The sequence below is a fragment of the Maylandia zebra genome, linkage group LG3, assembly GCF_041146795.1.
Source record: "Maylandia zebra isolate NMK-2024a linkage group LG3, Mzebra_GT3a, whole genome shotgun sequence".
Taxonomy (NCBI): Eukaryota; Metazoa; Chordata; class Actinopteri; order Cichliformes; family Cichlidae; genus Maylandia; species Maylandia zebra.
In genome coordinates, this window is record NC_135169.1 from 19,614,382 (window position 1) to 19,640,054 (window position 25,673).

The 25,673-nt window shown below is 40.0% G+C and overlaps 1 protein-coding gene across 4 annotated transcripts; it reads right to left on the reverse strand.

The window, feature by feature from the left end:
* Window positions 1–4,432: 4,432 nt before the first annotated feature.
* LOC101467379 (uncharacterized) lies at window positions 4,433–25,640 on the reverse strand. 4 transcript variants are annotated; one of them, XM_076880720.1, is made up of 8 exons: window positions 12,659–12,712; window positions 10,564–10,610; window positions 10,301–10,396; window positions 10,059–10,160; window positions 9,415–9,768; window positions 8,368–8,451; window positions 7,654–7,754; window positions 4,433–7,470 (listed from the first exon to the last, which is right to left on the reverse strand). In XM_076880720.1, the coding sequence occupies exons 4-8, from the start codon at window positions 10,147–10,149 to the stop codon at window positions 7,411–7,413; spliced, it is 690 nt and encodes a 229-aa protein (XP_076736835.1). In that variant the 5' UTR covers window positions 10,150–10,160; window positions 10,301–10,396; window positions 10,564–10,610; window positions 12,659–12,712; the 3' UTR covers window positions 4,433–7,410. The 4 variants fall into 4 exon arrangements, with proteins under 4 accessions (XP_076736835.1, XP_076736827.1, XP_024654822.2 ...); XM_076880712.1 differs by lacking the exons at window positions 10,059–10,160; window positions 10,301–10,396; window positions 10,564–10,610; window positions 12,659–12,712 and adding exons at window positions 23,201–23,302; window positions 23,443–23,647; window positions 25,523–25,640; XM_024799054.2 differs by lacking the exon at window positions 10,564–10,610 and having other exon boundaries at window positions 12,659–12,721.
* Window positions 25,641–25,673: the final 33 nt, after the last annotated feature.

Consider the following 25,673-nt stretch of genomic DNA (forward strand, 5'->3'; position numbering starts at 1 on the left):
GAACGGTTGTTTTTGCACCGATTTCACAGTAAATAATTCACTGTCTCTGCTAAAGAAGTCCTGCAATTGAGTCCTGGTTTTCTGCAAAGTGGCAAACCCTTTAGTGCGCTTATCTGTTTATTGTGACTGAAGCCAGACAAACGACACAAAGTCATCTTAAACATCACACCACTGCAACAAGAATGGACTGATGTTTGCATAGGTGACATTACTATCATTGCTTTTAGCTCACAGACACATACTCAGTAGCACATGTTCATTATGCAACACTACTTGTCTCTCAGTGACTCAATACTTCTGACCAGAGCTAATCAACTGGCACAGCAGTCTCAGTCATGGTGGACATTGTTAGTCACACTCAATATCACACAAACGGGTACAATTCACATTACAAATGAACAAAAAGTGTTATAACCAGTGTTGGGTAAGTTACTTTAAAATAGTAACTTAGTTACATTACTAGTTACTTCTCTCAAAAGTAACCCAGTTACTTCAAGTTACTCGTTACTTTCAAAGTAACTAGTTACTAGGGAAAGTAACTTTGGTTTTACTCAGAATTCTCTTGTTAATGTGTTGCTTCCATAACTTTGCCAGTCTTCTAGCTTGCTTACTTGCCACAAGTGCACTGTGCCACCTACCAATAGAAAGGAAAAGATAATGTGCATATTTCCACGAGAGAAATCCCACGCCTGGACCGTCATTGACTGCTGCCATGATTCTAGCCTACGTCACAGCGTCATGTGCGCCTTTTACATCCAACACAAAAACTGCAGTCGTGGTGATTTCGATTGTACTCAGAACTCGGAAATTCTGCCTTCTGAATAGGAAGATGTAGGTAACACCAGACTGCAGATGAGCTGCATACAGGGCTGGACTGGGACAAATAAATCGTCCCGGGCATTTTGACTAGAGACCGGCCCACCATTATAGGAAAAATCATAAAGCCTTTGAATGAAAACAAACGCTGTTGTGACAGTGATGTACACTGTTTTGATGGTATATATGCATCAATCCATCAATCGTTTGTTGTAAGATTCAGATAATTATTTTTTAAAAGCTAGACATTTTAAATGAGAATAAGATAGAAAAGTATTTCTTTGTGCCCCCCTCTCCCTGTTAATGCCCTACCTGCCCCCCTGGCAAAACTTTGCTAGACCCGCCCCTGCACAGTTACCAGCTGTCAGCTACATAGAAAAGGATCCTGGTGTTATTTGTCTCTCAGAAACAGTTCATAACTTCCCTTCAACTCATTCATGTCACCTAAAAGGTAAACCTGTTTCTCCATCACCTGTTCAGCTCTGATGATTCAGTAAGGACATCTCCTGGTTTCATCTTCATGTTTCCCTCTCACCACATATCCAAACCATATCATGACCAGCAGGTTTACAGCTGTGGCTCCAGCAAACATCAGCTGATAGTAGAAATTAATATTAAATAAATTCTAACAACAGCTGATCAAGCTTAAACGTGCTGCTGTTGTTTAGCGCGACATCCGCTGGTTTCCTCTTTCGGCGCAAAGTGGGCGATAAACAAACAAGAGAGCCGATCAGCTGATCATTGATCAGTTTCATGATTGAAGTAGAAACGGGAGAGGGAGGGGGGAGAATGAGAGAAGAAGAGGCAGCTGTGCAGCAAAGACACAGAATAACTCCAGCTTTGTGTCTTTTTCATTGTAGCTGAATTACGGGACAAACTGTTCCTTTTCACCTCAATAAGAAACGCATAATATTTTCTCTGAATACCAGACGGGACGGTTGACAACTCTAATAACTTATGAACAAAATAAAGTTCAACATCATTAACTTCATAGCACCCACCCAGCTGTATAGAAACTCCGTCATGCTAGCTAGCACGCAGTACGGAAAAAGTCAGCATAACCAAAATAAACTCCACCTAAACTTGGTTCATATCTGACCCAAAGAGACTGCAGGTCATAACTTCTTACCTGAAGTTCAGTTCACACTTGGACCGGCCGCCTCGGGTCTCTTTTCCTTCTGCGTCCCCTTTCTCCAGCCCGAGAACGTGTTGCTTTCTCTCATCCACCTGCTGGCCTCCACCACTTGCTAATGTTACTGAATCTGTGGAAGCTCCGCGATAGCCACCACACGAAGTAACGAGTAACGACCCTATCTAAATCCCAGTAACGACTAACGCGTTCCTGATTTTGGCATAATAACTAGTTACCGTGCTCGTTACCACAATAATAACGTAGTTACTGTAACGCGTTACTTAATAACGCGTTAGTCCCAACACTGGTTATAACACTGTAACTCTACAAATGAACGCCAGCGTGAACCATGATTCTAGTGCCCTCTGCCCTTCAGCACTACAAGATTTTCCTTTGAAAGTAGAAAAAGTGAGCTCTCTGGCTCCGATTGAGTGCAGAACAAAGCTGATTAGTCTAAACCTCAAAATCAACCAAACACCTCCAAAATTAGTTTATACTTACTTTTTTTTAAAAGAAGCATTGATTAAAAATGTTCAGTTATTTAATTGATCATCTTTACCTAAGATTTGATTGGTCAGTAAGGTTAGGTTATGACCTTTGATTTTGAAGCTAACTTAATACTGAAAGTACATGTCATGGTCTGTGTGTAGGCAGGCAGGATAAAAAGGACCCAAGTGCAGGACTTGTGGAGGCAGAAAAATACAGAGGCAAACACACGGGGAACAAGGACCAGAAGGGGAACACAGCTGATACAAATTAACTGAAGGGACCAGGTGGACGCAAAAGAGGAAACATCAACATAAGACACACACCTTCAAAGTAAAACAGGAAATTCATTGACAAAACTCAAAGGCACCAAACTCATATTAAGCACTAAAGAATAACAAACCACAAAAATAATACAACACTGGGTCACAGACAGTTCAGAGCTTCAAGTCAAGTCTTGCTCCAAGAACAGTTCTTTACAAACATAGATGCAGGTTCTTGTCTGTCGAGTTCTCTGACACCAAAACAAACAAACAAACAAATAAAAAGAAGACTTAGCACAGATGAAGACCCCAGACTCTCACACAGTGATCCAAACTGTCGATGTCAAAGTGAAATGAGTCACTGGAGCCAAACAGGTAACAAATTGAGACAAGAATTAATGTGTCACTCCAAACCAGAAACTCTTGTCTGATCAGTTTCTAAAGGTCATTGCTGCACATTTAATGGTGTATATATCAGTAAACAGTGAGCACTACAAACACAGGGACAGCTTCACAAAGAGGAGCTCAAAATAGTTTCAGCAGAAAAGCATTAAAACTTAGATATGATTCTTGCTAGTGTGCTGTGTAAGGTCAACATTTAGAAAGTAGGGTACCAAGATTTAAAATATATTTTAAAAAAAGACCCCTTTGACATCTGACTTTTACCTAAAGTCAACAGATTAACCTGTAACTCAAAGTAATGATAAGTCTAGTCTCGGTCATTATTTATAAGTTCACTATAGAATAATGATAGAAGAAAAAGACAATCACTGATTATGATACACATGATGTCCAACATGATGTATGTACTGACATACTGTCACAGCTGGACTCACACATTAAAGAGCAACGAGAGACGGGAAGAGGCTCAAACTCAGGAAACAACTATTTATTTACAATAACAGCAACATCTGTTTATGAATTAATCAGCCATCTGATTCAGCTGAAAGACAAACTTCAGCTCTCAGACTGAAGTTATTTGTTGGTGAGTGGGTCCTCATCCTCAGTATATTAGGAAGACACTGTTACCTTAAAACAATCTAGAGCATAAAATATAAACAATCAAAGTGCTGATGTGTGAGATGATGGACGCAGATGTTAGTTCATGAGAGCGCTGCCCTCTACTGGCTGATGTGCAGTAATACTGCTCTCGTCCTTCCTTCTACTCCCACATTTAAACTGTGAGCAGCTCTGACTGACAACATGCTGTCACACTGAAAACTTCACATCTGCTTCTTCCTCCTCAACAATTCATCTTTACAGTCTGATCTGCAGCTTCAAGGACCTCTCTGCTCCTGACTCTGTGCTGGTTTCATTCACATTTAGACCTTCTTCCTGCAGTTATTACAGAGTGACAGGAGGGGGCGCCAAATGTGACTGCAGGTGTTAGTTGGTGCTGAAAGTGCTGATATGTTTGCGCTGTAACAGTTTGTCAAACTTGCTTGTTAACTTTATGCTGATCAGTGTTGTATCATCAGTAATCAGTGATCAGTAACTAATTACTGATTACTTCCCCTAAAAAGTAATCCCATTACTTTACTGATTACTCTTTTTCGAAATTAATTAGTTACTTTGTTACTTTTTTAAAACATGATTTACAACCTAAATATGTGATAAAGCAATAAATCATTCAACCCAAATCTACTATGTAATCAAATGGAAAAAGTCAGTTTTTAAATTTTGTTTTATTAGTTTTAATATTTTAACTTTCAAGTTCAAGTTCAAGTTGGCTTTATTGTCACTTCAACCATATACATTTAGTTCACAGTGAAACGAAACAACGTTCCTCCAGGACCAAGGTGCTACATGCAACATAAATTTACAACATAAGTTAACACTAAACTAGCTAACTAAGAGGCCTAGTTAGCTGGCTAGCAGAGACAAGACAGACTGACCTAACATAAATTACAACATAAATTAACAAAAAAAAAACTAACTATCTAACTATCTAAGGAAGACTAGGAAGTAAAGAAGTTAGTGCAAAAAGACCAGTAATAATATTGTGCAAAAGAGCATTTACAGGTTGGTGTATACGATAGTTTGATGGTGTAGGTCGGTGTGGGTCGGTGTGTTTGCGCTTGTGTTGATTAGTCAGTTTAGACTCAATGCTTGAGGTAGTTAAGTTAAGCTGAGCGATAATGTTGTGTGTGTGTGTGTATATGAGTGTGTGCGCGTGTGTGTGTTTATCAGTCCAGTCCCTTTTTGTTGAGGAGACGGATGGCTTGTGGAAAAAAGCTGTTGCACATCTGGATGTGTGTGCCCGAATGCTTCGGTACCTTTTTCCAGATGGTAGGAGTGTGAATGCATCAGACAAAAATTAAATTATATGCACCATTCTCTGACTGGAAGAAATTAGTTTAACATTTAAACCTATTTTATGCACATTCCTGCGCATAAAATAAAATAGGTTTTTGTGTTTACAGTCAGTCTTTTAAATAGATGCAAGTGAAACACAGCAGAAAATAAAAATAATCCAAGACTCAGCAGTCCGGTTGTTCTATTTTCACCTGTATAGCAGGAGTACGGCAGGTTTTAGTAATGCAGTAATGCAGCGTGCTTATGGGAAAGTAACGGTAATCGAATTACCTTTTTTGCAATAGTAATCCCTTACTTTAGTCGTTACTTGAAAAAAAAAATTGGATTACAACTAACATGTAGTTTAATTGTGGATCATCAGCGGTGATTCTGAAAGGTCATAAATGTGAGTGTAGACAGACAGGATGACAGCAGTGCCGTTGCAGAGCTTTCCACAGATTATTAGAGCAGCAGCACAATAATTAGTTTATATGTATTTGTATGTATTTAAGCTTGAGCCAGCCAAAGAAAACAAAAACAACTTTAATGTGTGTGACTGGTGCACAGTGGCTGTGGATTCATGCTCAGAGTTAGGTTACATCAAGTGTAGCAGAATTTTAACTGGTGATCCTGAGATCCATTGACTGAACTCCACTTTTGTACCAACTACATACTGTCTAACATAAAGACAGTATAAACATTGTACTGTCTGCATAAAGGATGAAAAATGAGCCAGGACAACTCATCAAACATCTGCTGACATCTGGTTGAATTAAGTTGTTAAATCCACAAAGAGCAGCAGGTCGGATGATCACAGCCTGTACATGACGAAAATCTACTGAAGCTCTCAGCAGTAATTATTCTGAGTCCTGATTTGTTTGCCCACTGAGCCACTACAACCAATTTTAGGGTTCCTCCACCTGCTGAATCCACTTTAACCCCTGACTGTAATAATTTTCCTGTTTAGAGGCAAAATCACCGTCTACAATGTAGACAACAGAAATATGTCAGAGCTAGTACTTTCTCACTTTTACTTGAGTAAAGAAGTTAAGTCAGTACTTCAACTTTTACTAAAGCAGTGGTTCTCAAACTTTTCACAATGAGTACCACCTCATAAAATATATGGCTCTTGAAGTACCCTTATGACCGTCATTAAAGTACGGTAGTATAGGCCTATTTAACACCACATACAGTTTACATGAGACAATTTCATTTCTTATATTAATGTTTTTCTTGTTTTAACTGTCATAAACAGGACAAGTGATAACAATAACAACTGTACTGCATTAAAACATTCACAACAGGGGGTTATCCGGTCTTTAAGTGATGACATGATGAAAGCTGCTTCCAAACTACTCTGCATTTATTAAGGCGGTTGTGTTTCTAACATGTTTTAATGTTTTGTATCTTGTTCTATTTACTCTGAACAAGCCCCTGAAAAAAGTCAGTGATCACTGTCGACCTCTCACAGTTTTTATCATCACTTTTCATTTTAAAGCTCAGTTTTTAAAACCTTACAATGTAACTACAGCGCAGCCCATGCAGCATTATGTTATTATATATATTATATTATACGTATAAATGACTAACCACATATTGCAGTTGTTCTCCTGACTGAAGTTTAGTCCGTTTACAGCATCCTGCCATGTGACTGTATTTGTTCCTAACCACCGGGAAGGCCTAAGGAAACAAGCCCTCCAGCGCTCTGTAGGTTTTGGTTTTTATGAAAAAAAATAAGCTTTTTTTTTCAATCTTCTAAAGCTGTTTAACTTCTAGAGAGAATCGCAGCAACTACATGATGAAGCTTTCAACTCCAAGACAAACTAAGACAGTTTTCGTGTAGTATGAGTATGAGGGTGTGACACAGGCCCTGTGTATTTTTTACGTTGCAGTATTTTAAATATTTTATAATATTTCTGAGTATTCCATCATATTATGCTTTACTTATGTTAAGATTATAAAGCTGAAACAATGATTAGAAACGTTTCTGTTAGCAGCACCCAGCAGTTTATCTTCTAACCCTTTCTTGTTTCAGCGTCAGAAACAATTAAAATGCTGATTCTTTAAATGTCATCACAAGAGTTTATTAAGCATGAAACATGAAGCTCCATCCTGTTAATGCTGTTTGTGTTTTACTTGAAATGATCCTGTTTTTATTTTAACCTCTCAGTATATTTATAATTCAAATGAGTTGAAGGATAACAATATTGGACTGAAGCCCTGAATTTAAATCTTTTCTCTGTTGTTTGTGTTCTTTTTTATTCTCTCCAATGGTTCTCAGCGCCAACTTACTGAACAGCATCAAACTGAAAACCTTAAATTTCGTTTTTCCTCATGATGTTATAAGTAGTTTCTATTCACAGTCCGAGATCTGCGGCTCCCAGCTGATGTTGTCATCATGAATCTGAACTAGAAGGTTCACCTGCTGAGAGCTTCTTCCTCATTAACTTCCTGGTTTTGTATGAGGAGGTCTGTTTTCTGTTTAAAATGAAAGACAATTCAAAGATTCACTGAGTTATACTGAACACGACAAGTTTAAGAAACTTTAAACTGTGACAGAGCAAATGATATTCTGACACAAACCATGTGTCAAAAAATGTGTTTTGATCATTTTATATTTACAAAACTTACAAGAAAATCCTGTTTTTCTGACAGACTTACGTGTTCTTTACAATTCTGATAAACAATAAATCCCCATGAGACCAGAGAGATACAGATGTATACAGCCACGACGATTGCTAACCAGAGTACCAGGAAAAATTCTAAGGTACAAAAACAGGAAAAACATAATTCAGTGTTAATGATGTAAACGAGCACATTTTAAAAACAGGAAGTGGAATTGACCATTAAATAAGCAGTATTACTGTGAGAGGTGAACACCAGACTTTATTTACATGTTTCTGATGCACAGAGAATTTAATTTATCACCACTTACAGTCTGGTGACCTCCAGCTTACATCGGGCCTTTTGCCCAATGACAGCCAGGAAAGACTCGAGGCCCCAAAACCCAGAACTGTATAAAACTGATATTTGACATTTTGAAGCAGAACCTCAGTATGTTTACCTGAAAGAGCTGCAGGTTTATGGGAGGATTTTACTTTGTTGTTCATATAGACTCAGTTTCACTTCCATAGAACGAGCCTAGTCTTAGACTCTCTTTAGTCTGAGACTGAACTAAATCCATTTCTAGAAAACTGTGTATTCTGTTCTGGTAAATTAATACAGTGCTCAGATTTGGCCCATATCTCCTGACTGTACTGTGTATAAACAATATAACAAATGAATGATTTTAGTGTTTTTGTAAACTGTAAAGTTATTATTATTTTTATATATATATATATATATATATATATATATATATATATATATATTTACTTATGCCTTTGGTCACATCATCCAAATCTGGCCTCTGGAAATTTCCAGGTTGCTGAGTTGTTTCGGTCTTCCCAGATTTTGATTCTGAAATTAAAAAAATAACATATTTTTTTAAATTTTAGCTCAGGTGGTAGAGCAGGTCACTTACTAATCAAAAGGTCGGTAGTTCGATCCCAGTCTGCGTGCTAAATATTTTTTTTGTCTGTGATGCATCATCACAGTATGAATGTGTGTGAATGTTAAACACTGTGAACATGTGAGACAGTATAGACCAAAAAGGGCTCGTGTCAATGGGTGAATGTACAAGTTGTGTAAAGCACAATGAAGAACCAAAAAACAAACAAACTGTTGTGATGAGAGAAACAGTTTGTAGCTCTTCAGTGTTGGTTTCCTCACATGTCCTGATGAAGCTGCTCAGTAACAGTGTCACTGAGGTTGGACACTGTGGATTTCTGTGGTCGACTCAGACTCTGAGGCCTCCTTCAGGGATGTTACCTGGACCAGCAGCTTCATGAAGAATTAGCCTCACGTGTGTGTAAGCCACAAAGACTCTTGTGTTAAAAAGTCCAACTTAAAGCAGAAATGACCATGTTTACAGTCTTCTACATGAACCAGTGTTGGTCTCCATGGATAGTTTCATATCATCTCTGTGTAGACTTCCTATATGTCTGTTACTGTACTCAGCACTAATTAGCAGGTGTGTGTCTGTGTGATGCAGTTTATGGATGTAATTTTCTAACTACACAGTTTTTCTGGTAATTCTATTAAAAATGCTCCAAAAGGAAACATCAGCTCTCGAACACTGAAGGAGATCCAGTTCATGTTCGAGTCAGTGAAAGTGGGGCTACAGCTGCTGGTGTCTGAAACTCCATCAATCAAACAGGATATTTATAAAGACACAGTTTTTATGAAAGTGGAAACTAAAGATTTGTGTTCATCACTTTGAAACCCTGTAACAATTATACACACCAATTTTATCTCAGGTTTGAACCATGATTGACGTTAACAGCTCCCAGTGATCACATGTGTATAAATGAATCATCTTACCAGAGACGGTGACTCTGCAGCTGTTGTAGCCGCGGCCATAACCTGTGTCCACCTCACACAGGTACAGACCCGAGTCCTCAGTCCTGAGTCTGGACAGCTGGAGTCTGATTCGTCCTTCTCTGAGGGCGTCTTTGTCACTCTGGACTCGTCCTGAAAACTCTTCATCCTCTGAGAACTCGACACCATCAAGCAGATAATACAGAGTTGAGGGTTTCTGATCTTTTTTCATGTAACAGAGGATGTTCAGTGCTGAGATGGACGTGTCTGGTTTGGTGGTGAACGTCCACTCCAGTGTGATGTTGTGGTTCTCCTCTGCCTGATAGGAGCTCTGTGTCACATCCACTACAAATGATCCTGTTGAGGAGACAGAGATGAGCAGACACACAACTTTATACAACATCAGAACTGTAAAACACAGCAATAAACGAAGCATCATTTCTGTTATAAATCCAAAGAACTTCAAGGCCCCCACAACACAGCCAGCCATGTTCAGTCGTTCATTCTTTCATAACTCTATATTGTCCTCCTGGTCGTTCTGGCTAGTTTCCAACAATTGTGAATTTGAGAACCATTTTTTTTATGTTTAAACAAAACAACCAAAAATGATCATAGATGAGTTTAAATGCTCAGCAGTTTTTGCTCACCTCTGCAGAGGACGAGTGTCAGAAGCAGCACAGCAGCAGAGAAGGCCGAGGGTCTGTGTGTGAAGATCACACTGATCTCCTGAAGAGCCATCACTCATTACTCTGAAAATCAACAAGCAAAACAAGCTTCCTGTTACTCTCTGCATCTCACAGGAAGCAGCCCAGCAGACTAATATAACATCATGTGTTTTATTCTAAATGTCAATGTTTCTGATTCTTTAACAACATTAAAGAAATCTCACCTCAAGGTTCTCTGTGGCGCGTTTCTTCATTTGTCTACTCCGAACATCATCTCCAGACTGCAGATCCTGTACTGTGGATCAATGAGTTCCTCCACTCTGTAACAATAACAGGAAAACAGGTTCAGTTCCAGTGAAATTGTCACGGACCTGTGTCTGAAGGACCCAGGGTCTTTGAATAAGTATGGACGTGTATTTTTTGTGCTGCTGTCCTGCTTCCTAATGTTTGTGTATAGCTGGGTGTGTATGTGGGTGTGGCAGAGCACCTCTTCCTCAGCCCTGGTGGGGATGTCAGCCAGGAGCCTGGCCACACCTGAGGACGAGAAACGCACACACACCTGAAGTTGATCAAGCCTCGTCTGGGAGCTATTTAATAGTTTGTCCGAGCGTTCCTTGACGCTGGACTGTTGCATGAGACTCCACATTAGTGTTGTTAGTGTCAAGTCCAGTGAGTGTATGCCCACAGTAGTTGAGTGTCCTGATAGCTGCTTCTATCGTTTCTTTCAAAAAGAGCCTGGAAAGCCAGCGAGCACGTGGAGAGCAGACACACGGGAGCGGAGAGCACGAGGCACGGACTTATTGGGGAAGAAGACACGGCACGGGAGTCAGGGGAATGCATCGGGATTGTTTGTGTGAATATTTACTGCACTGTAAATAAACGCACTGTTCACCGCAGCATTTGGATCCTTTGCCCAGACAAACCGTGACAGAAGTCACATTCAAGAAGCTGTTTCAGTGTTTAGCTATTAAGCAGTTTCAAAATAGTTTATATGTAAACAGACCATTAGATCATCAATGATTCAATAACAGAGAATGATGATTTTAAATATTCTGGTCAGGCTTGTACTGGGAGAAAAGATCAGCCTGGACCAAAACGTCCAGGCTGATCCCACAGATGCTGTGAGGCAGTGTGTGTTTGTTTGCAGTGTTTCTCTAAACTTTTCTGTCTGTGCAGGCTTCCAGCTGCTCACCAAAGCACACAGACCTTTTCTGTAGCACACATGCGTTGAATGCTGTAGTGTTGTTGTTGGTATTAATATTGGTGGTGCAGCTGCTGAAATGTCAATTATTGGACATATTTTACTGCATTTACCCAGCATAACTAAGGGAGGATTCAGGGTTACCTGGTCCAGCCCTAACTATATGCTTTAGCAAAAAGGAAAGTTTTAAGCCTAATCTTGAAAGTAGAGATAGTGTCTGTCTCCCGAATCCAAACTGGAAGCTGTTTCCACAGATGAGGGACTGACACAGCATCTGTTGTGCTGAACAGAGCTCATTAATATGCACAGCAGTCTCAAACTAGAAAAATAGCTGAAAATCACATTACAAATGAACAATAACTATGAGACACCAACACATTACTGGAATAAGTGATACTGAACATGAACGTCAGAATGAGGCACGAGTCTTTGGCATAGTGCTTCCTCTTGAATCGTTACTATATTTTCTTCTCTAACTTTGATTGACAGAGAGCAGAACAAATCTGATGATTTGATGACGAATTTACCCAAACACCTTCAAACTTTAAGGATTATTTCTGAGGAAGCTGAAAAGTCGTGTTAACTGATGATTGACACAGTTCAACACAGACAGGTGCAAACTCAGTTTAATCTATGCAAATTCAACAAATGTGCTTCATCTTCAGTCGTCTCAGACAGCTGGGCTCCTGAGTTTGTATCAAGCAGTCATTCTCAAAGGAGAAACTGAAATGATTCATGTGAGTTTTCCACCCACTGTGTAAACAGCAGACCAATCAGCAACAGTCTGTTGTCAGCTCAGTGTTTAACTCTATTTGACAAATATATTAAAGAAAAGTGTCTGATGGTGGTCCGTGAAACACTCATCAGAAACATCAATCTGCATATTCAGAACAAAACACTAACATCCAAAATAATTAGGTTACATTTATTTTTCTTAAGAAGCAGATACTGTGATACTGTGTTCACTTGTTAAAATGATCATCTTTAACTGAGATTATTCAGCAGGGTTGGGGTTAGGTTATGGCCTTTTATTTTGAAATTAACCTCTTTCCATATCAGTGTAACTTAAGCTCATAACCATAACTGAAAGCTCAGAGTTTCTTTTAAGTCACCTCGATAAGTCCAAAGTCTTTATAAACATAAATACAGCTTTTCTCACTTTGCTGCTACATTTGGAGCTTTGTGGGAGCTTTTAACAACTGACAGAAACATTTATCATCTTGTATGTGCTCACGGTTTGACAGAGAAACAACAGTCTGACTTTATTCGGTAACATGTAGAAAAAAATCCCTATGTTTTTCCATCACACATTTATTTTTCATTATTAGTTTCTTGTTTTTTGAGTTCTCCAACTCAAAAAAAACCAAAAAACAAGACTTACCACAGATAAAGACCCCAGACTCCGACACAGTGATCCAAACTGTTGCTGTGAAAGTGAAACGAGTTTGTTGGAGCCGAGTAGGTAACAGGAACTTAGACAAGGATAAACATGTCACTGCAAACCAGACACTCAGGTCGGATCAGTTTCTAACATTCCTTGATGCAAAGCCTATTCATCAGGTAAACACTGATCATGACAAACACAGGGAAGGTTTCACTTTATTACATACTGCGTCAGATCAGTACAGATCATGTGTAAACCAAAAATTAGCTTAAAATGGTTTCAGCAGTTTCTTCTCATCTTCAACAAAAAGCTCACGTTTTTCCTAGCATTTGCATTTCATTCTGTCTGTAAACACAACAGCTCTGAAAGTTTTGAATGTATTCTGATAAAACTCTGTAGGCTGTAGCAGGATCATGTTATAATGATCCAATAAAGTTTGATTTACATCCACCGAGGTCTTCATGGTCAACTTTATGACTTGCTGTTAAAAAATTGACAAAAAGCACTGTGTAATGTCAACATTTACACGTATAAAGATTTAAAACATCATGTCACATTTTACCTCTGAACTCTCCCTAAGGCCAATAGATCAACCTGAAAGTCAAAGCAATTATATATAAAACTGTTTATTTAAAACTATATTTCTTACTGTGTTTGCTGGTGAAAGATGGAACTCCGACCTCTTCTTTAGGGTCAAATATGGTCAAACTTTCATAACATGTATTTTTATCTGTAATTCATTTTCTGCTGCCTCTATATCGGTGACGTTTTTGCATGACTTTGTTTACCATGTGCATTACTGTAATGCACGAAACAAAGATATTTATTAACAGAAATTGATATGAATTTTTCTTAAAATCAAATGAATTCTGCACAGAAAGGACACAGCACAGCTGGAGCTCTGTGTGTTCAGCCTCTGAAGTCTGCAGGTGAACCAGCCTGTAGCTCCAGGTCATTTGCAGAGTTTCTGACCTCAAACAACAAACATCAGAGGTCTTTGTGATCAGATCACGGTCTGTGTTGGGTCTGTGTTTCCAGAAGCCCCGCTAGTTTAGAGACTTATTCATCACGAATGAAACAAGACATAACAGAACATCTTCAACCCGCTAGCGAGGGAAGTTTTCGGTCAAGAACCAGCTCTTGGAGCTCACGCTCCTGTCTCCAGCCCAAAATCCTTCAAAGAGCAGCTTCCCTTGCAGCTATTTATTGACATGATAGTTACAATACAGAATACAACACAAACACCTCCCACCATAAAAGGCACTATGTGTGTGTATGTGTAAGCACATGTATGCATGTGCAAGAAAGTGTGTGACAATGTGTGTGTGTGTGTGTGTGTGTGTGTGTGTGTGTGTGTGTGTGTGTGTGTGTGTGTGTGTGTGTGTGTGACCTCCTGCTGACCAAAAGGGTCATAAAAGCAGGAAGCTTACAACAGAAGAAACAGATCTTTCAGGTAGGATGTATCTGCAATAAAACCTCCCCCAGCACAGAGTGGCGGGAGAGGTGGTCAGAGACAAAAGAATGTCTTGATCCTATAGATTGAACTAAGACCTTACAAATTTAAGAAACACAATGACACATTCAATGCACCGTTGTTTTTGGCAGTGTCAGTGTAGATTCATACACAGCTCCTCACGTCATTCACCTCCTATTGCAGCAAAAGTTCACAGTTAATTCATGTAAGCAGTTAACCTGCTTCTCATTGATCTCATACACAGTAAACTACAGGGTGGGCCATTTATATGGATATACCGTAATAACATGGGAATGGTTGGTGATATTAAAGTCCTGTTTGTGGCACATTAGTATATGTGAGGGGGCAAACTCCTCAAGATGGGTGGTGACCATGGTGGACATTTAGAAGTCGGCCATCTTGGATACAACTTTTGTTTTTTCAAAAGGAAGAGGGCCATGTGACACATCAAACTCATTGTTAATGTTACAAGAAAAACAATGGTGTGCTTGGTTTCAACATAACCTTATTCTTTCATCAGTTATTTGCAAGTTTCTCTTTGTTCACAGCCATTGACATGTCGAAGAGGTTAACACGTGAAGAGTGGATCGAAATTGTGTTGATATCTGGTGAACGCAGTAACCGGGTCATTGCAGCAGATTTCAATGCAAGACACCATACGAGACCACCCATCTCCCATGCTACAGTTAGCAAACTGCTTGCTAATTTTCGTGAAACTGGTTCAGTGTTGGATTTCTCAAAATGTGTACGCAAGAAAACTGTCACTAATGAAGAAACATCAGTGGCTGTCCTAGCTTCATTCAGCAAGAGCCCACAGCGTAGCACTCGCCGCATGTCACTGGAGAGTGGCATTAGTCGAACATGTATAAATATATATTTTAACTCAAAAATAGTTTTTAAATTTAATGTTGCTGAAACAACAAAATAAAAAATCTATCTTATCGAGAAATCACTCATCTTTGGAAAAGAGAGTTTATTACAGAGAAATGGCTCTTTCCAAAATAAAAGCTATACTATACGCTTCTTCTGGGCTACATTCTCAGCAGCATATTAAACATATCAGGTCCCCATAAGGAGAATCATGTGCTAACGGCTGTCTAAATGACTCAGGTAAAGTTAGTGGCATGCTTGTTGTTTTTGTCTGCTTCCACTTGTCTTTGCACTAGGATGATGTCGGCGTAAATGTGCAGTCATATTTATTGTGTTCCCACTAGTGCTGTCAGCGTTAATCTCGTTAAAATGACTTTAATGCCATAACGCGGCAAATCTCCATTAACGAGTTACCGCGGATCGCCCCGTGCGTGGGGCTGGATGACGTCAACACATTAACAAGCTAACTGCGCTAACACACTAGTTCCCACCAATGTAATTGAGCACTGCATGGCACATCCGACATACTGTTTTACTTTTGTCCATCAGGGTCATACTTCACATGAAAACCAAAATAGCTCCAAACGCCAGATCCGAATGAGGGAGGGGGAGGTTAAATTCCGGGTAGCGTTGAGGCAGTTGCCATGTTGCAATGAGCTTAGCTTCTGTCTCACTAGCTTGCGCTGCACTCAGTGGACATGTCTGTGTAGGTTCTGAGTCATCCAGGTCATCGTAGTCAAAGGAGCTTTCAAAGAAAAGCGTCTGGACTTCTTTAAGTTGCTTGAAGACGTTTCGCCTCTCATCCAAGAAGCTTCTTCAGTTCTAAGGTCAAATGGTGGGGAGTCCCAGATTTAAACCTAGTGGGAGTATCCCCACACAGAGGGACAAAAGGACCCCCTGATGATCCTCTAATCGCCTGAGCCAAGGTGTGAAAATGGGTGTGGGTCCCAATCAGCCAGGGTAAGTGGATCTGCGCTCGACAGTGCAGCCTATGCGGAGTAGTCGAATGCAGATACACTGAGCTCTTGACACAGACAGCATCGTCAGAAGAAAAGTTGATAAAACAAATTAAAAATTTGGTATTATTTGATACATATGCGTACCGAACTGAAAGCACTGTATCAAACGGTAAAAAAACGGTAAAATGTATTTTATATGTGTTTATATGTGTTTCAAATTGTGCTGCCTTTACACACAGACATGTTTCATGACTTTGCTTATGCATATTTAGCCCGGATGAGAATTTGGGAGCAAGTGGTCATAATTCCCATGGACTAAAAAGCAATAATCAAAAATGTGTTCACAGTTAAGCCCATGTGATGTAAATTTAGCCTGAATGTAATGTGCATTGTAATATGTCACAACAGTAAATGTAGTAAATTAGAGCAACAAAACTAATATGTCAATAATTAAGTGTGATTTCCTACAAACAATAAAAATGAGAATAAAGAAAAAAAGTTTCCATTATGATATCAGAGTTTGTTAGCTGTGATCCTTGAGCCGCAATAATGAACCAAAGCAAAGTCTCCAGAACACGAGAGCTTCATGTTTAACCAGAGGTGAGAAAAATCTGAAAACTAATATTTATTTCATTGAGCCAGGTCTTTTTAAAAAATGTTTTTGCTGCTTTAAAAGTAATTTCAAACTTTTTGATGCATTTGATGCACAGAGTCAGCTGTAATGTGATGCAACACTTCATGCTTTTGTTTATGACGTTGAAGAACTGACTTTTTTTTGTTCACTGTGTTAAAGAAAGAAAGAAAAAAAAACACACACACACTAAGCATGGAAACCAAACATATTAATTCGAAGATAAAAAGCAAACATACAGGTATATTAAAAAATGCACAGTCTTAAAATAGTGAATAAAACAAATGCATGACAGGCAGCAACACTGTAACACTGTAGTGCACAACAAGCAATATAAACCAACCTGTAGCTCAGTTTTGGATCATCAGTTGTGACCAGCAGTGATTCAGACCTCTGAAAGTTCATAAATGTGAGTGTAGATAGACAGGATGACATAAGTGCTGGTGCAGGAGTAGTTCCAGCTTTAAACACCGGGCAGAGCTTTCCACAGACATTAATTCAATTCAATTCAATTCAATTTATTTATGTAGCACCAAATCACAACAGCAGTGGCCTCAAGGAGCTTTATATTGTACAGTAAGAGGTCTTTATAAAAAGGCAACAGTACAATAATTAGTTTAAATTTGCCTCACTCTTTTCCTCACTGAAAGTTGAACTAAATTCCACGCTCGCCCCTGCAGGCATCCTTCAAATTCGGGTCCTCTACCAGAGGAGCTTCTTTTCGACATCTTCTTATTAAAACAGCTTCTCGAGCTCTTCTGAGCCCTTGGTATTTCTCGAGCTTCTCATGTTCCTTCTTCCTGATGTTGCTGTCATTCAGAACTGCTACATCAATCACTACGGCCGTCTTTTTCTGTTTGTCTACCACCACTATGTCTGGTTGGTTAGCGACCACTATTTTGTCCGTCTGTATCTGGAAGTCCCACAGGATCTTAGCTCAGTCATTCTCCATCACCCTTGGGGGAGCAATAACATGGCTGACAACTGCTCCATTCCATAGTCGGTTTCCGTAGCCAGTCTTATCACTGATCTCACTGAGGGGATTCAGGCCTATGCAGAACAGCAGTGGGGACAGAGCATCTGCTTGGTAGATTCCGCACTTGATGGTGACTTGTGCTATGGATTTGAAGTTGGCCTCTAGTGTTGTACGCCACATCCCCATTGAGTTCCTGATGAAGGCTCCTGTTAATCTTGTACAGGTCCATTCCAGGATCCATGCGTGGGTCATTGGCCTTCTTGTAGTCCAGGCAGAGCACAGGTTGGTGTCTGTTCATCTTAGCCAATATGATGCCTGACAGGAGCTTCCACGTGGTGCTGAGGCAGGTTATTGGTCGGTAGTTGGATGGTAGTTGGATCCTCAAGGACCCCGGGACCCCCAGGACCCCGGATCAGGACTGTCCGGCCTTCGGTTAACCATTCTATGTGTCTTTCTTTAACTAGGAGCTGGTTCATTTGTGCTGCCAGATGCTCATGGAGTGCAGTCAGGATCTTCAGTCAGTAGGCATGAACCATGTTGGGGACTGGTGCTGTCCAACTCTTCATACTGGAGATCCTTTCTTGGATGTCTGCCATTATGATGGTTACTGGACCCTGTTCAGGGAGGTCGCTGTGGTCTGCAGTCAGATCAACTAGCCACTGAGCACTGCCGTTATGGGTTGTGTCCTTCTACTATGCTCTTCATGTATTGCTCCGTCTTCAGCCTTGGTGGTGCTGTTCTCATATTGTTCCCCTGCCACTGAGTTGCCAGCTGTTCTATATAAGTCCTATATGTGTGTGTGTGTGTATTTGTGTGTGTGTGTGTGTGTGTGTGTGTGTGTGTGTGTGTGTGTACTTTTGGGGGCTTTTTTAGCAGACGCGTGAAAACAAAAGTACAGAAACCATTTTACTGTGAATGAAAATGATAACAAGACTTTATTAAACAAAACATGAAGCCCCATCCCGTTAATATTGTTTTCTACTTGCCTTTAACTTTAATTCAAATCATTCTGGGTTTTTTAACAGCTCATGATATTTATATTTCAAATGAGTTGAAGGATATCAATATTGGACAGAAGCCCTGAATTCAAATCTTTTCTCTCTTTTTTATGTTGGGTGTTTTCCCCCTCTGTTTGTTCTCGACGCCAACTTACTGAACATCATCAAACTGAAGACTTCAAATCTGGTTTATTGCCATGATGTGTTATAAAGAGTTTCAATTCACAGTCTGAGATCTGCAACTTCCAGCTGTTGTTGTCGTCATAAGTCTGAGCTAGAAGTTTCACCTGCTGAGAGCTTCTTCCTCATTAACTTCCTGGTTTTGCTTGAGGCGGGCTGTTTAAAAATGAAAGACAATTCAAAGATTCACTGAGTTATACTGAACACGACAAGTTTAAGAAACTTTAAACTGCTTTAAACTGTGACAGCGCAAATGATATTCTGACACAAACCATAAAAATTTGTTTTCATTATTTTATATTTACAACACTTAAAAGAAAATCCTGTTTTTCTGACAGACTTACGGGTTCTTTGCAATTCTGATAAAGCATAAATCCCCATGAGATCAGAGAGATACAGATGAATACAGCCCAGACGATTGCTAGCCGGCCTGAGAAAGAAATTCCTAAGGTACAAAAACAGTAAAAACACAATTTAGTGTTAATGATATAAACGAGCACATTTTAAAGACAGGAAATGGAATTAACCATTAAATAACTAGTGTTACTGTGAGAGGTGAGCACCAGACTTTATTTACATGTTTCTGATGCACAGAGAATTTCATTTATCTCCACTTACAGTCTGGTGACCTCCAGGTTACATTGGGCCTTTTGCCCAATGTTAACCAGGAAAGACTCGAGCCCCCGAAACCCAGAACTGTATAAAACTGATATTTGACATTTTGAAGCAGAACCTCAGTATGTTTACCTGAAAGAGCTGCAGGTTTATGGGAGGATTTTACTTTGTTTTCCAGATTTTCAAAGTAGATCTAAGATGAAAACTGTTTGTATTGTTAGCCTGATGTTTCATTTCCTACCTACCATTACCTTTCATTAAGCCAACACTACACAGACTCAGTTTCACTTCTATACAATGAGCCTAGTCTTGGATTCCTTTTAGTCTCGGACTAAAAGGAATCCAAGACTAGAAAACTGGATGGGAGTGTTTCTGTTCTATATATATTTTTACCTGCTTCTTTGGTATCTTCACTCTGATCCGGCGTCTGAACATTTCCAGGTTGCTGAATTGTTTCTGTCTTCTCAGGCTTTGATTCTAAAATTAAACAAAACAAAACATAACATATGTTTTAATAATATTTTGTATTAACTTAAAAACGGATGTAATGTTATATCAGTGAATTAAGCTGCTCTTGGCTCTGTACATAGTTTTGTTTTACCACGTGGAAACTTACAAAACTGAAACATGAAAACATGAAGACACTAAAAAAAAAAAAAGTGTTGTGATCAGAGGAACAGTTTGTAGCTCTTCAGTGTTGGTTTCATCATGTCCTGATGAAGCTGCTCAGTAACAGTGTCACTGAGGTTGGACACTGTGGATTTCTGTGGTCGACTCAGACTCAGAGGCCTCCTTCAGGGATGTTACCTGGACCAGCAGCTCCATGAAGAATTAGCCTCACGTGTGTGTAATGTTGGGCTTACACTGTGCGATTTTTGGCCCATTTTGAGCCGATTTTTGAGTCGTGCGACCGTCTTGGCGATCTGCCCGATTTTGGCCTTTATCGTGCGTCGTGCATCGTCTAGTATACGTGGGGTAACGAGACGCGATTAACACCTCACGACCAGCTCCCGATCATCAATCGCTTGGTCGTGAGGATTTCCAACCTGTTTGATATCCTCGCGACCATCGTGAGGGTGTCACTGCAGTTTGTCACACTGCGCACGCGCAAACACAAATGTCAGCGAAAAAGACGGAGCAGCACGGCAGTGCAGCGTGTGATCTGGACACAAGCGATTGTAGCCGCTAAGACTGGTGGACCTAAATCTTCACCACCACCACCACCACCACCACGTCTGGTATACATACAAGCCAAAAAGGGGAGTGGGTGGGTCAGCGCTCAGGGCACAGAAACTTAGCTGGCTTCAAACACACCATTTATTTTCCATAAAAAAAAAAAAAAAAAAAAAAAAAAAAAAAAAAAAAAAAAAACACAGCCAGAGTCACAGAATACAAGATACAATTCCCCATATACAATAAAAATAGTGTTGCAATCCGCTAAAAACCCTGCCGGCAGAAATAACTATACACTATTAAAACAAGGCTAAAACATGTTTTCCATATGCTAAAATTACCCTCCCACAGTCCCTTAATCCCACAATCCAGCCACAAATGGGCGAATGGTCCTTATCTGAAAGAGACAGGAGAGGAACTTCTCTTCCGGGATGGGGAAACTTGCCAGCAACAGACCAGGGAGGAGGCTCCTATCGCAGACCTGTCTCCTCCAGACAGTGCGTCGCCGCACAGTCCCGCCCCACTCCACACCTGAACACGGCCTCCCTCGTCTCACCGTCAGATGCAGGCAGAAGGGCATCCCTGCCCTGTTGTGCATTGCGGCCATTGCCACCCACTGTTGCCGTTCCTGCCGTTAGGACTAGATCGCCGAACGACTCGCGGTGCCCCACAGTCAGGCAGTAGTTCGTTCCACACACGTGCGGGCTTGCACGCGTTCCTTTTTCTCCTGCTCACCCTTCGTGCATCGCTTCTTTCTTCTTTTGTCTCTGCGCTCACCATCCCCTTTAACTGGTCAACCTGGCGGCTGATAGGCCACCTTGGGGAACGCCCCCACCTCACAGGTGCCTACAATTGTCTGTTTAGTCCACAGTGGGTTAAAGGAACATGGTATAACATTAACACAAATATAAATATGAGGATAAAACCATGCAGTATAAATATCAATAAACAAACATGCAATATAAATATCCCAATAAAATCATGCAAATAAAATCAACACTATGTACCAATACACAGATTGATAAAACATAAAAACACAAATTTCCGCTGTGTGACACGATGGAGGTACAACTAGTAGAACTTTGGAAAGCTCATCCGAGCCTTTTCGATGTGGCATCACAAAATTATCACGACCACAACAACTGTGAAAATAGTTGGATTTACATTGCTGCTCAATCACAGCTGCCTGATCAATGTTTTTCATTAGCAATTTAGCAAAGTTGATGGTGGTGGTGTGTCTGTGTGAGTGAAAGACAGACAGAGAGAGCGAGCGACAGAATTTCTGTTATAACCTTCATTTTGGACTTTATGGAGGCACAGTGTGAGCACTCAGGTCGCATCAGAGCATCGGGCCGTATAGTGTGAGACCCTGCATTGTGACCTACCAACTTCTGACCCCTGTGAGTCAATCGTGCAGTTTGAGCAGGAGCTGAATCGCGCGACTGAAAAAATCGCACAGTGTCTGCCCAGCATAAGCCACAAAGACTCTTGTGTTAAAAAGTCCAACTTAAAGCAGAAATGATCATGTTTACAGTCTTCCACATCAACCAGTGTTGGTCTCCATGGATACTTTTACCATCATATCATCTCTAGGCTGTTACTGTACTCAGTAACAGCTGCTCTCTACCCAGTCTACAGGATATTTACACCTCAAGCTGCATTCGTAAAGGCACTAGCATCATAGCTGACCCGCGTCCCCCCTCCCACCAACTGTTTACTCTCCTTTCATCCAGAAGACGACTCTGCAGTATCAGGAGCCGGTTGTCGACATTGTGAATTAGCTTTTCCCCCCAAACAATCCATCTCCTGAACACCATGCTGCCCTCCTCCACACTGGAGTCTCTTCTCTACACACTTCTTGGACTACACAACACGATACATAAAACTCTCCTCTCATATCCAATACTTGCACTATTCTGTATTGTACTGTTTGACTCTGTGTATTTAAGCTCATCCTGATTCTTTCTATTTCTTATTCTATTTCTATTAAGGTACCATACTGTTGTATTCATTCCTAGTTCCTCTTATTTCTGTATAGTCATATATTTAAATCTTTCATTTTATTTTTACAGTTTGCACCTTCGATGCAGGAGGACAATATTTTATCCCACTGTATACTTGAGTGTATATTGTTGGGTTGACAGTAAAACTCTGCTTAACTTGGTAGCAGAGCTTTCAGTTGCTCTGCTCCTCAGCTCTGGCATTATTTTCCTCCTGATATCAAGAATACTGACTCGCTTCCCTCGTTTGAGTCAGAACTTATAACCCATCTGTTTAAACTGGCTCACTCTTCTTAAACATTGACTCCGATATTTGTCTAATGCTGTTTTTAATCCTTGTTACTGTTTGTGCTTTTCTTTTCCTTTTTTGTTTTTGCCTCATTTCTCATCCTGATTGTAATTTGTAAAAATGTTTAACATATTTTCATTGGTGTGTTTTATGGTTTGTTTGTTTTTTTGAAAATCTAATTTCAGGCAAAAAGAATGAGATTTAAAAATAACCACAGGTTACTACACAGACCTACAATCCTAAAGGTGTCAGGGTCCTGGGTCTGTTACGCAGTGTTTTGTTTTTAATTCATATTCTTTGAGTTTTTCATGATTCAGATTCTGAGCTTAATCATTTGTATAAAGTGTGACTCTGCTAAACATCTGTATACTCACCTCTGCAGAGGACGAGTGTTAGAAGCAGCACAGCAGCAGAGAAGGCCGAGGGTCTGTGTGTGAAGATCACACTGATCTCCTGAAGAGCCATCACTCATTACTCTGAAAATCAACAAGCAAAACAAGCTTCCTGTTACTCTCTGCATCTCACAGGAAGCAGCCCAGCAGTCTAATATAACATCATGTGTTTTATTCTAAATGTCAATGTTTCTGATCCTTTAACAACATTAAAGAAATCTTACCTCAAAGAAATATTTCAGTGACCACTGGAAAAGAGTGCTGCTTCTTGAAAAACTTTCAAGTGCAAACAAAGATAAGAGAAAATCTCTTCAAGGATTTCACGTTCAGAGCTTCTTTGTGGTGCGTTTCTTCATGCGTTTCTTCGTCCCTCTGAGCAACATCTCCAGACTGCAAATCCTGTACTGTTGATCAGTGAGTTTCTCCACTCTGTAGCAATAACAGAAAAAATAGGTTCAGTCCCAATGGAGTTGTTTCAGTGTTGATCCCATTTATATTTAAGCCGTTTCCCAAAAATGAATTTTTTTCTTTCCTTTTTTTTGCTCTGACACAAAAAGACCCCACGCCCACAGATGCTGTGAAACAGTGTATGTTTGTTTACGGTGTTTTTCTGCACGTTTTGTTTTTACAGGCTTCCAGCTGCCTTTTCCTGCCCAGCACACCACACACAGCTCTTCTGTGGCACACATGCTCTGAATGTTTCAGTGCTGTTGTTCGAATTAATATTGATGGTGCAGCTGCTTAAGCGTCAGTTAACTTGAACATTTAATTGTATTTATTTATTTTTTTCAGCTCCATCCTGTTTTTGCTTTTGTGTGTCTATATATACCAACCAGTTCTTCCAACAAGGTGCACAAGAACATGGGGACAGCAGGGGAGTAATAAACATGAACCAGTGGGTTGATGGCAGTACTTGTAGGGCTGATTGTCACTCACCCTTTAAGCCAACTGTAGCCTGTATGATTATTTCAATTATGAAAAGATTATATTGACCCATCAGGTAAATGCCTGGTTTGCCAGATTAATAGTCCTGTCCTGAACATAAATGAAGGAGTGAGAGTCTGCTGGATGAACTTGATTCTTATCAGTGGAGGAATAAATACATTCCACTTAATGTACTTAATGATAGTGTACTAAACAGTTGTTGCTCTGTGGTTCGAGTGACTGACTAGAGTCAAATTCCTGAAATTGTACTGTCTGACTATCATATTTCCACAACTAATTAAAGCTGATACACCATGCTGTAAGGAATTCAACCAGTGCTTACCAGAGCTCATTAACTGGCAGAGCAGTCTCATACCAGAAAAACAGCTACAGTCACATTAAAAATGAACAACGTTACCGGAATAAGTGTTATAATACTGTAAGTCTGCACATTTATATTTGTGTGAACAGTGAGTCTTTGGGATAGTTCTCTCACCCCTTGAGCTGCTACAACATTTTCCTTTGAAAGCAGAACAAGCTCTCTAGCTTTCATTAACAGTGTAGAAATAAAACCTTACAGCTTAAAAGTCAACCGGGTCAAAAACCAGGATCTTTTCAAAGTCAGGGGAGGAAACTGACCCTGCCCCAAACAGCTGAAAAGCTCACTGATGATTGTCACAGTTCAACACAGGCACGTGACTACTCAGTTTAATCCTGGAATTATGTTTCATAATTTTAGCAAACGTGCTTCATCTTCAGCCATATCAGACAGCTGGGCTCCTGAGTTCGAAAGAAAAAACAAAGATGCTGCTGCAGTCAGCTCTGTGGTTGTCTCTATTTGCTAAATATATTAAAGAAAAGTGCAAAGACTCTGGCAAAGTTGGTGGTGATCCTTTAAATACTCACCAGGAACACTGTTCAGTTCATACACAACTAAACAATAGCATACAAAAGAATTGGTTTACACTTGTTTCTTTCTAAAGAAGCATCAAATACAATGTTCCATTATTAAATTGGTCCTGTATATTTGAGATTTTATTGGCTAATACCAAAACCTAACCAAGGAAGGAAAGAAATGGGCTGGTCTTGGGTAAAAGATCGAAACACCCTGTGAAGTCGTGGCACACAACGATGTGTCCCGCTGGTAAAGTTTCTGGGCTGCCTTTCCTTGTAACAGTCCTCCCTTAAGATTTTCTCCATTTAAAGCTATGCATTATCAGAGATTGTAACATCTAGTCCTATCACTGAATCAGAGTCACCAGGGTTGGAGTTAAATTATGATATTTATTATGAAGTTGACCTGCTTTTTGTTATAAGGTTCTTGTTTGTTCGTTCTCTGACTCAAAAACAAGACAAACAAAAATAAATAAAAAGACTTACCACAGATAAAGACCCCAGACTCCGACACAATTATCCAAACTGCCGCTGTCAAAGTGAAAGGAGTCGCTGGAGCCGAGCAGGAAACAGGATTAATGTGTCGCTGAAAAACCAGTCACTCCAGTCCAATCAGTTTCTAATATTCATTGCTGCG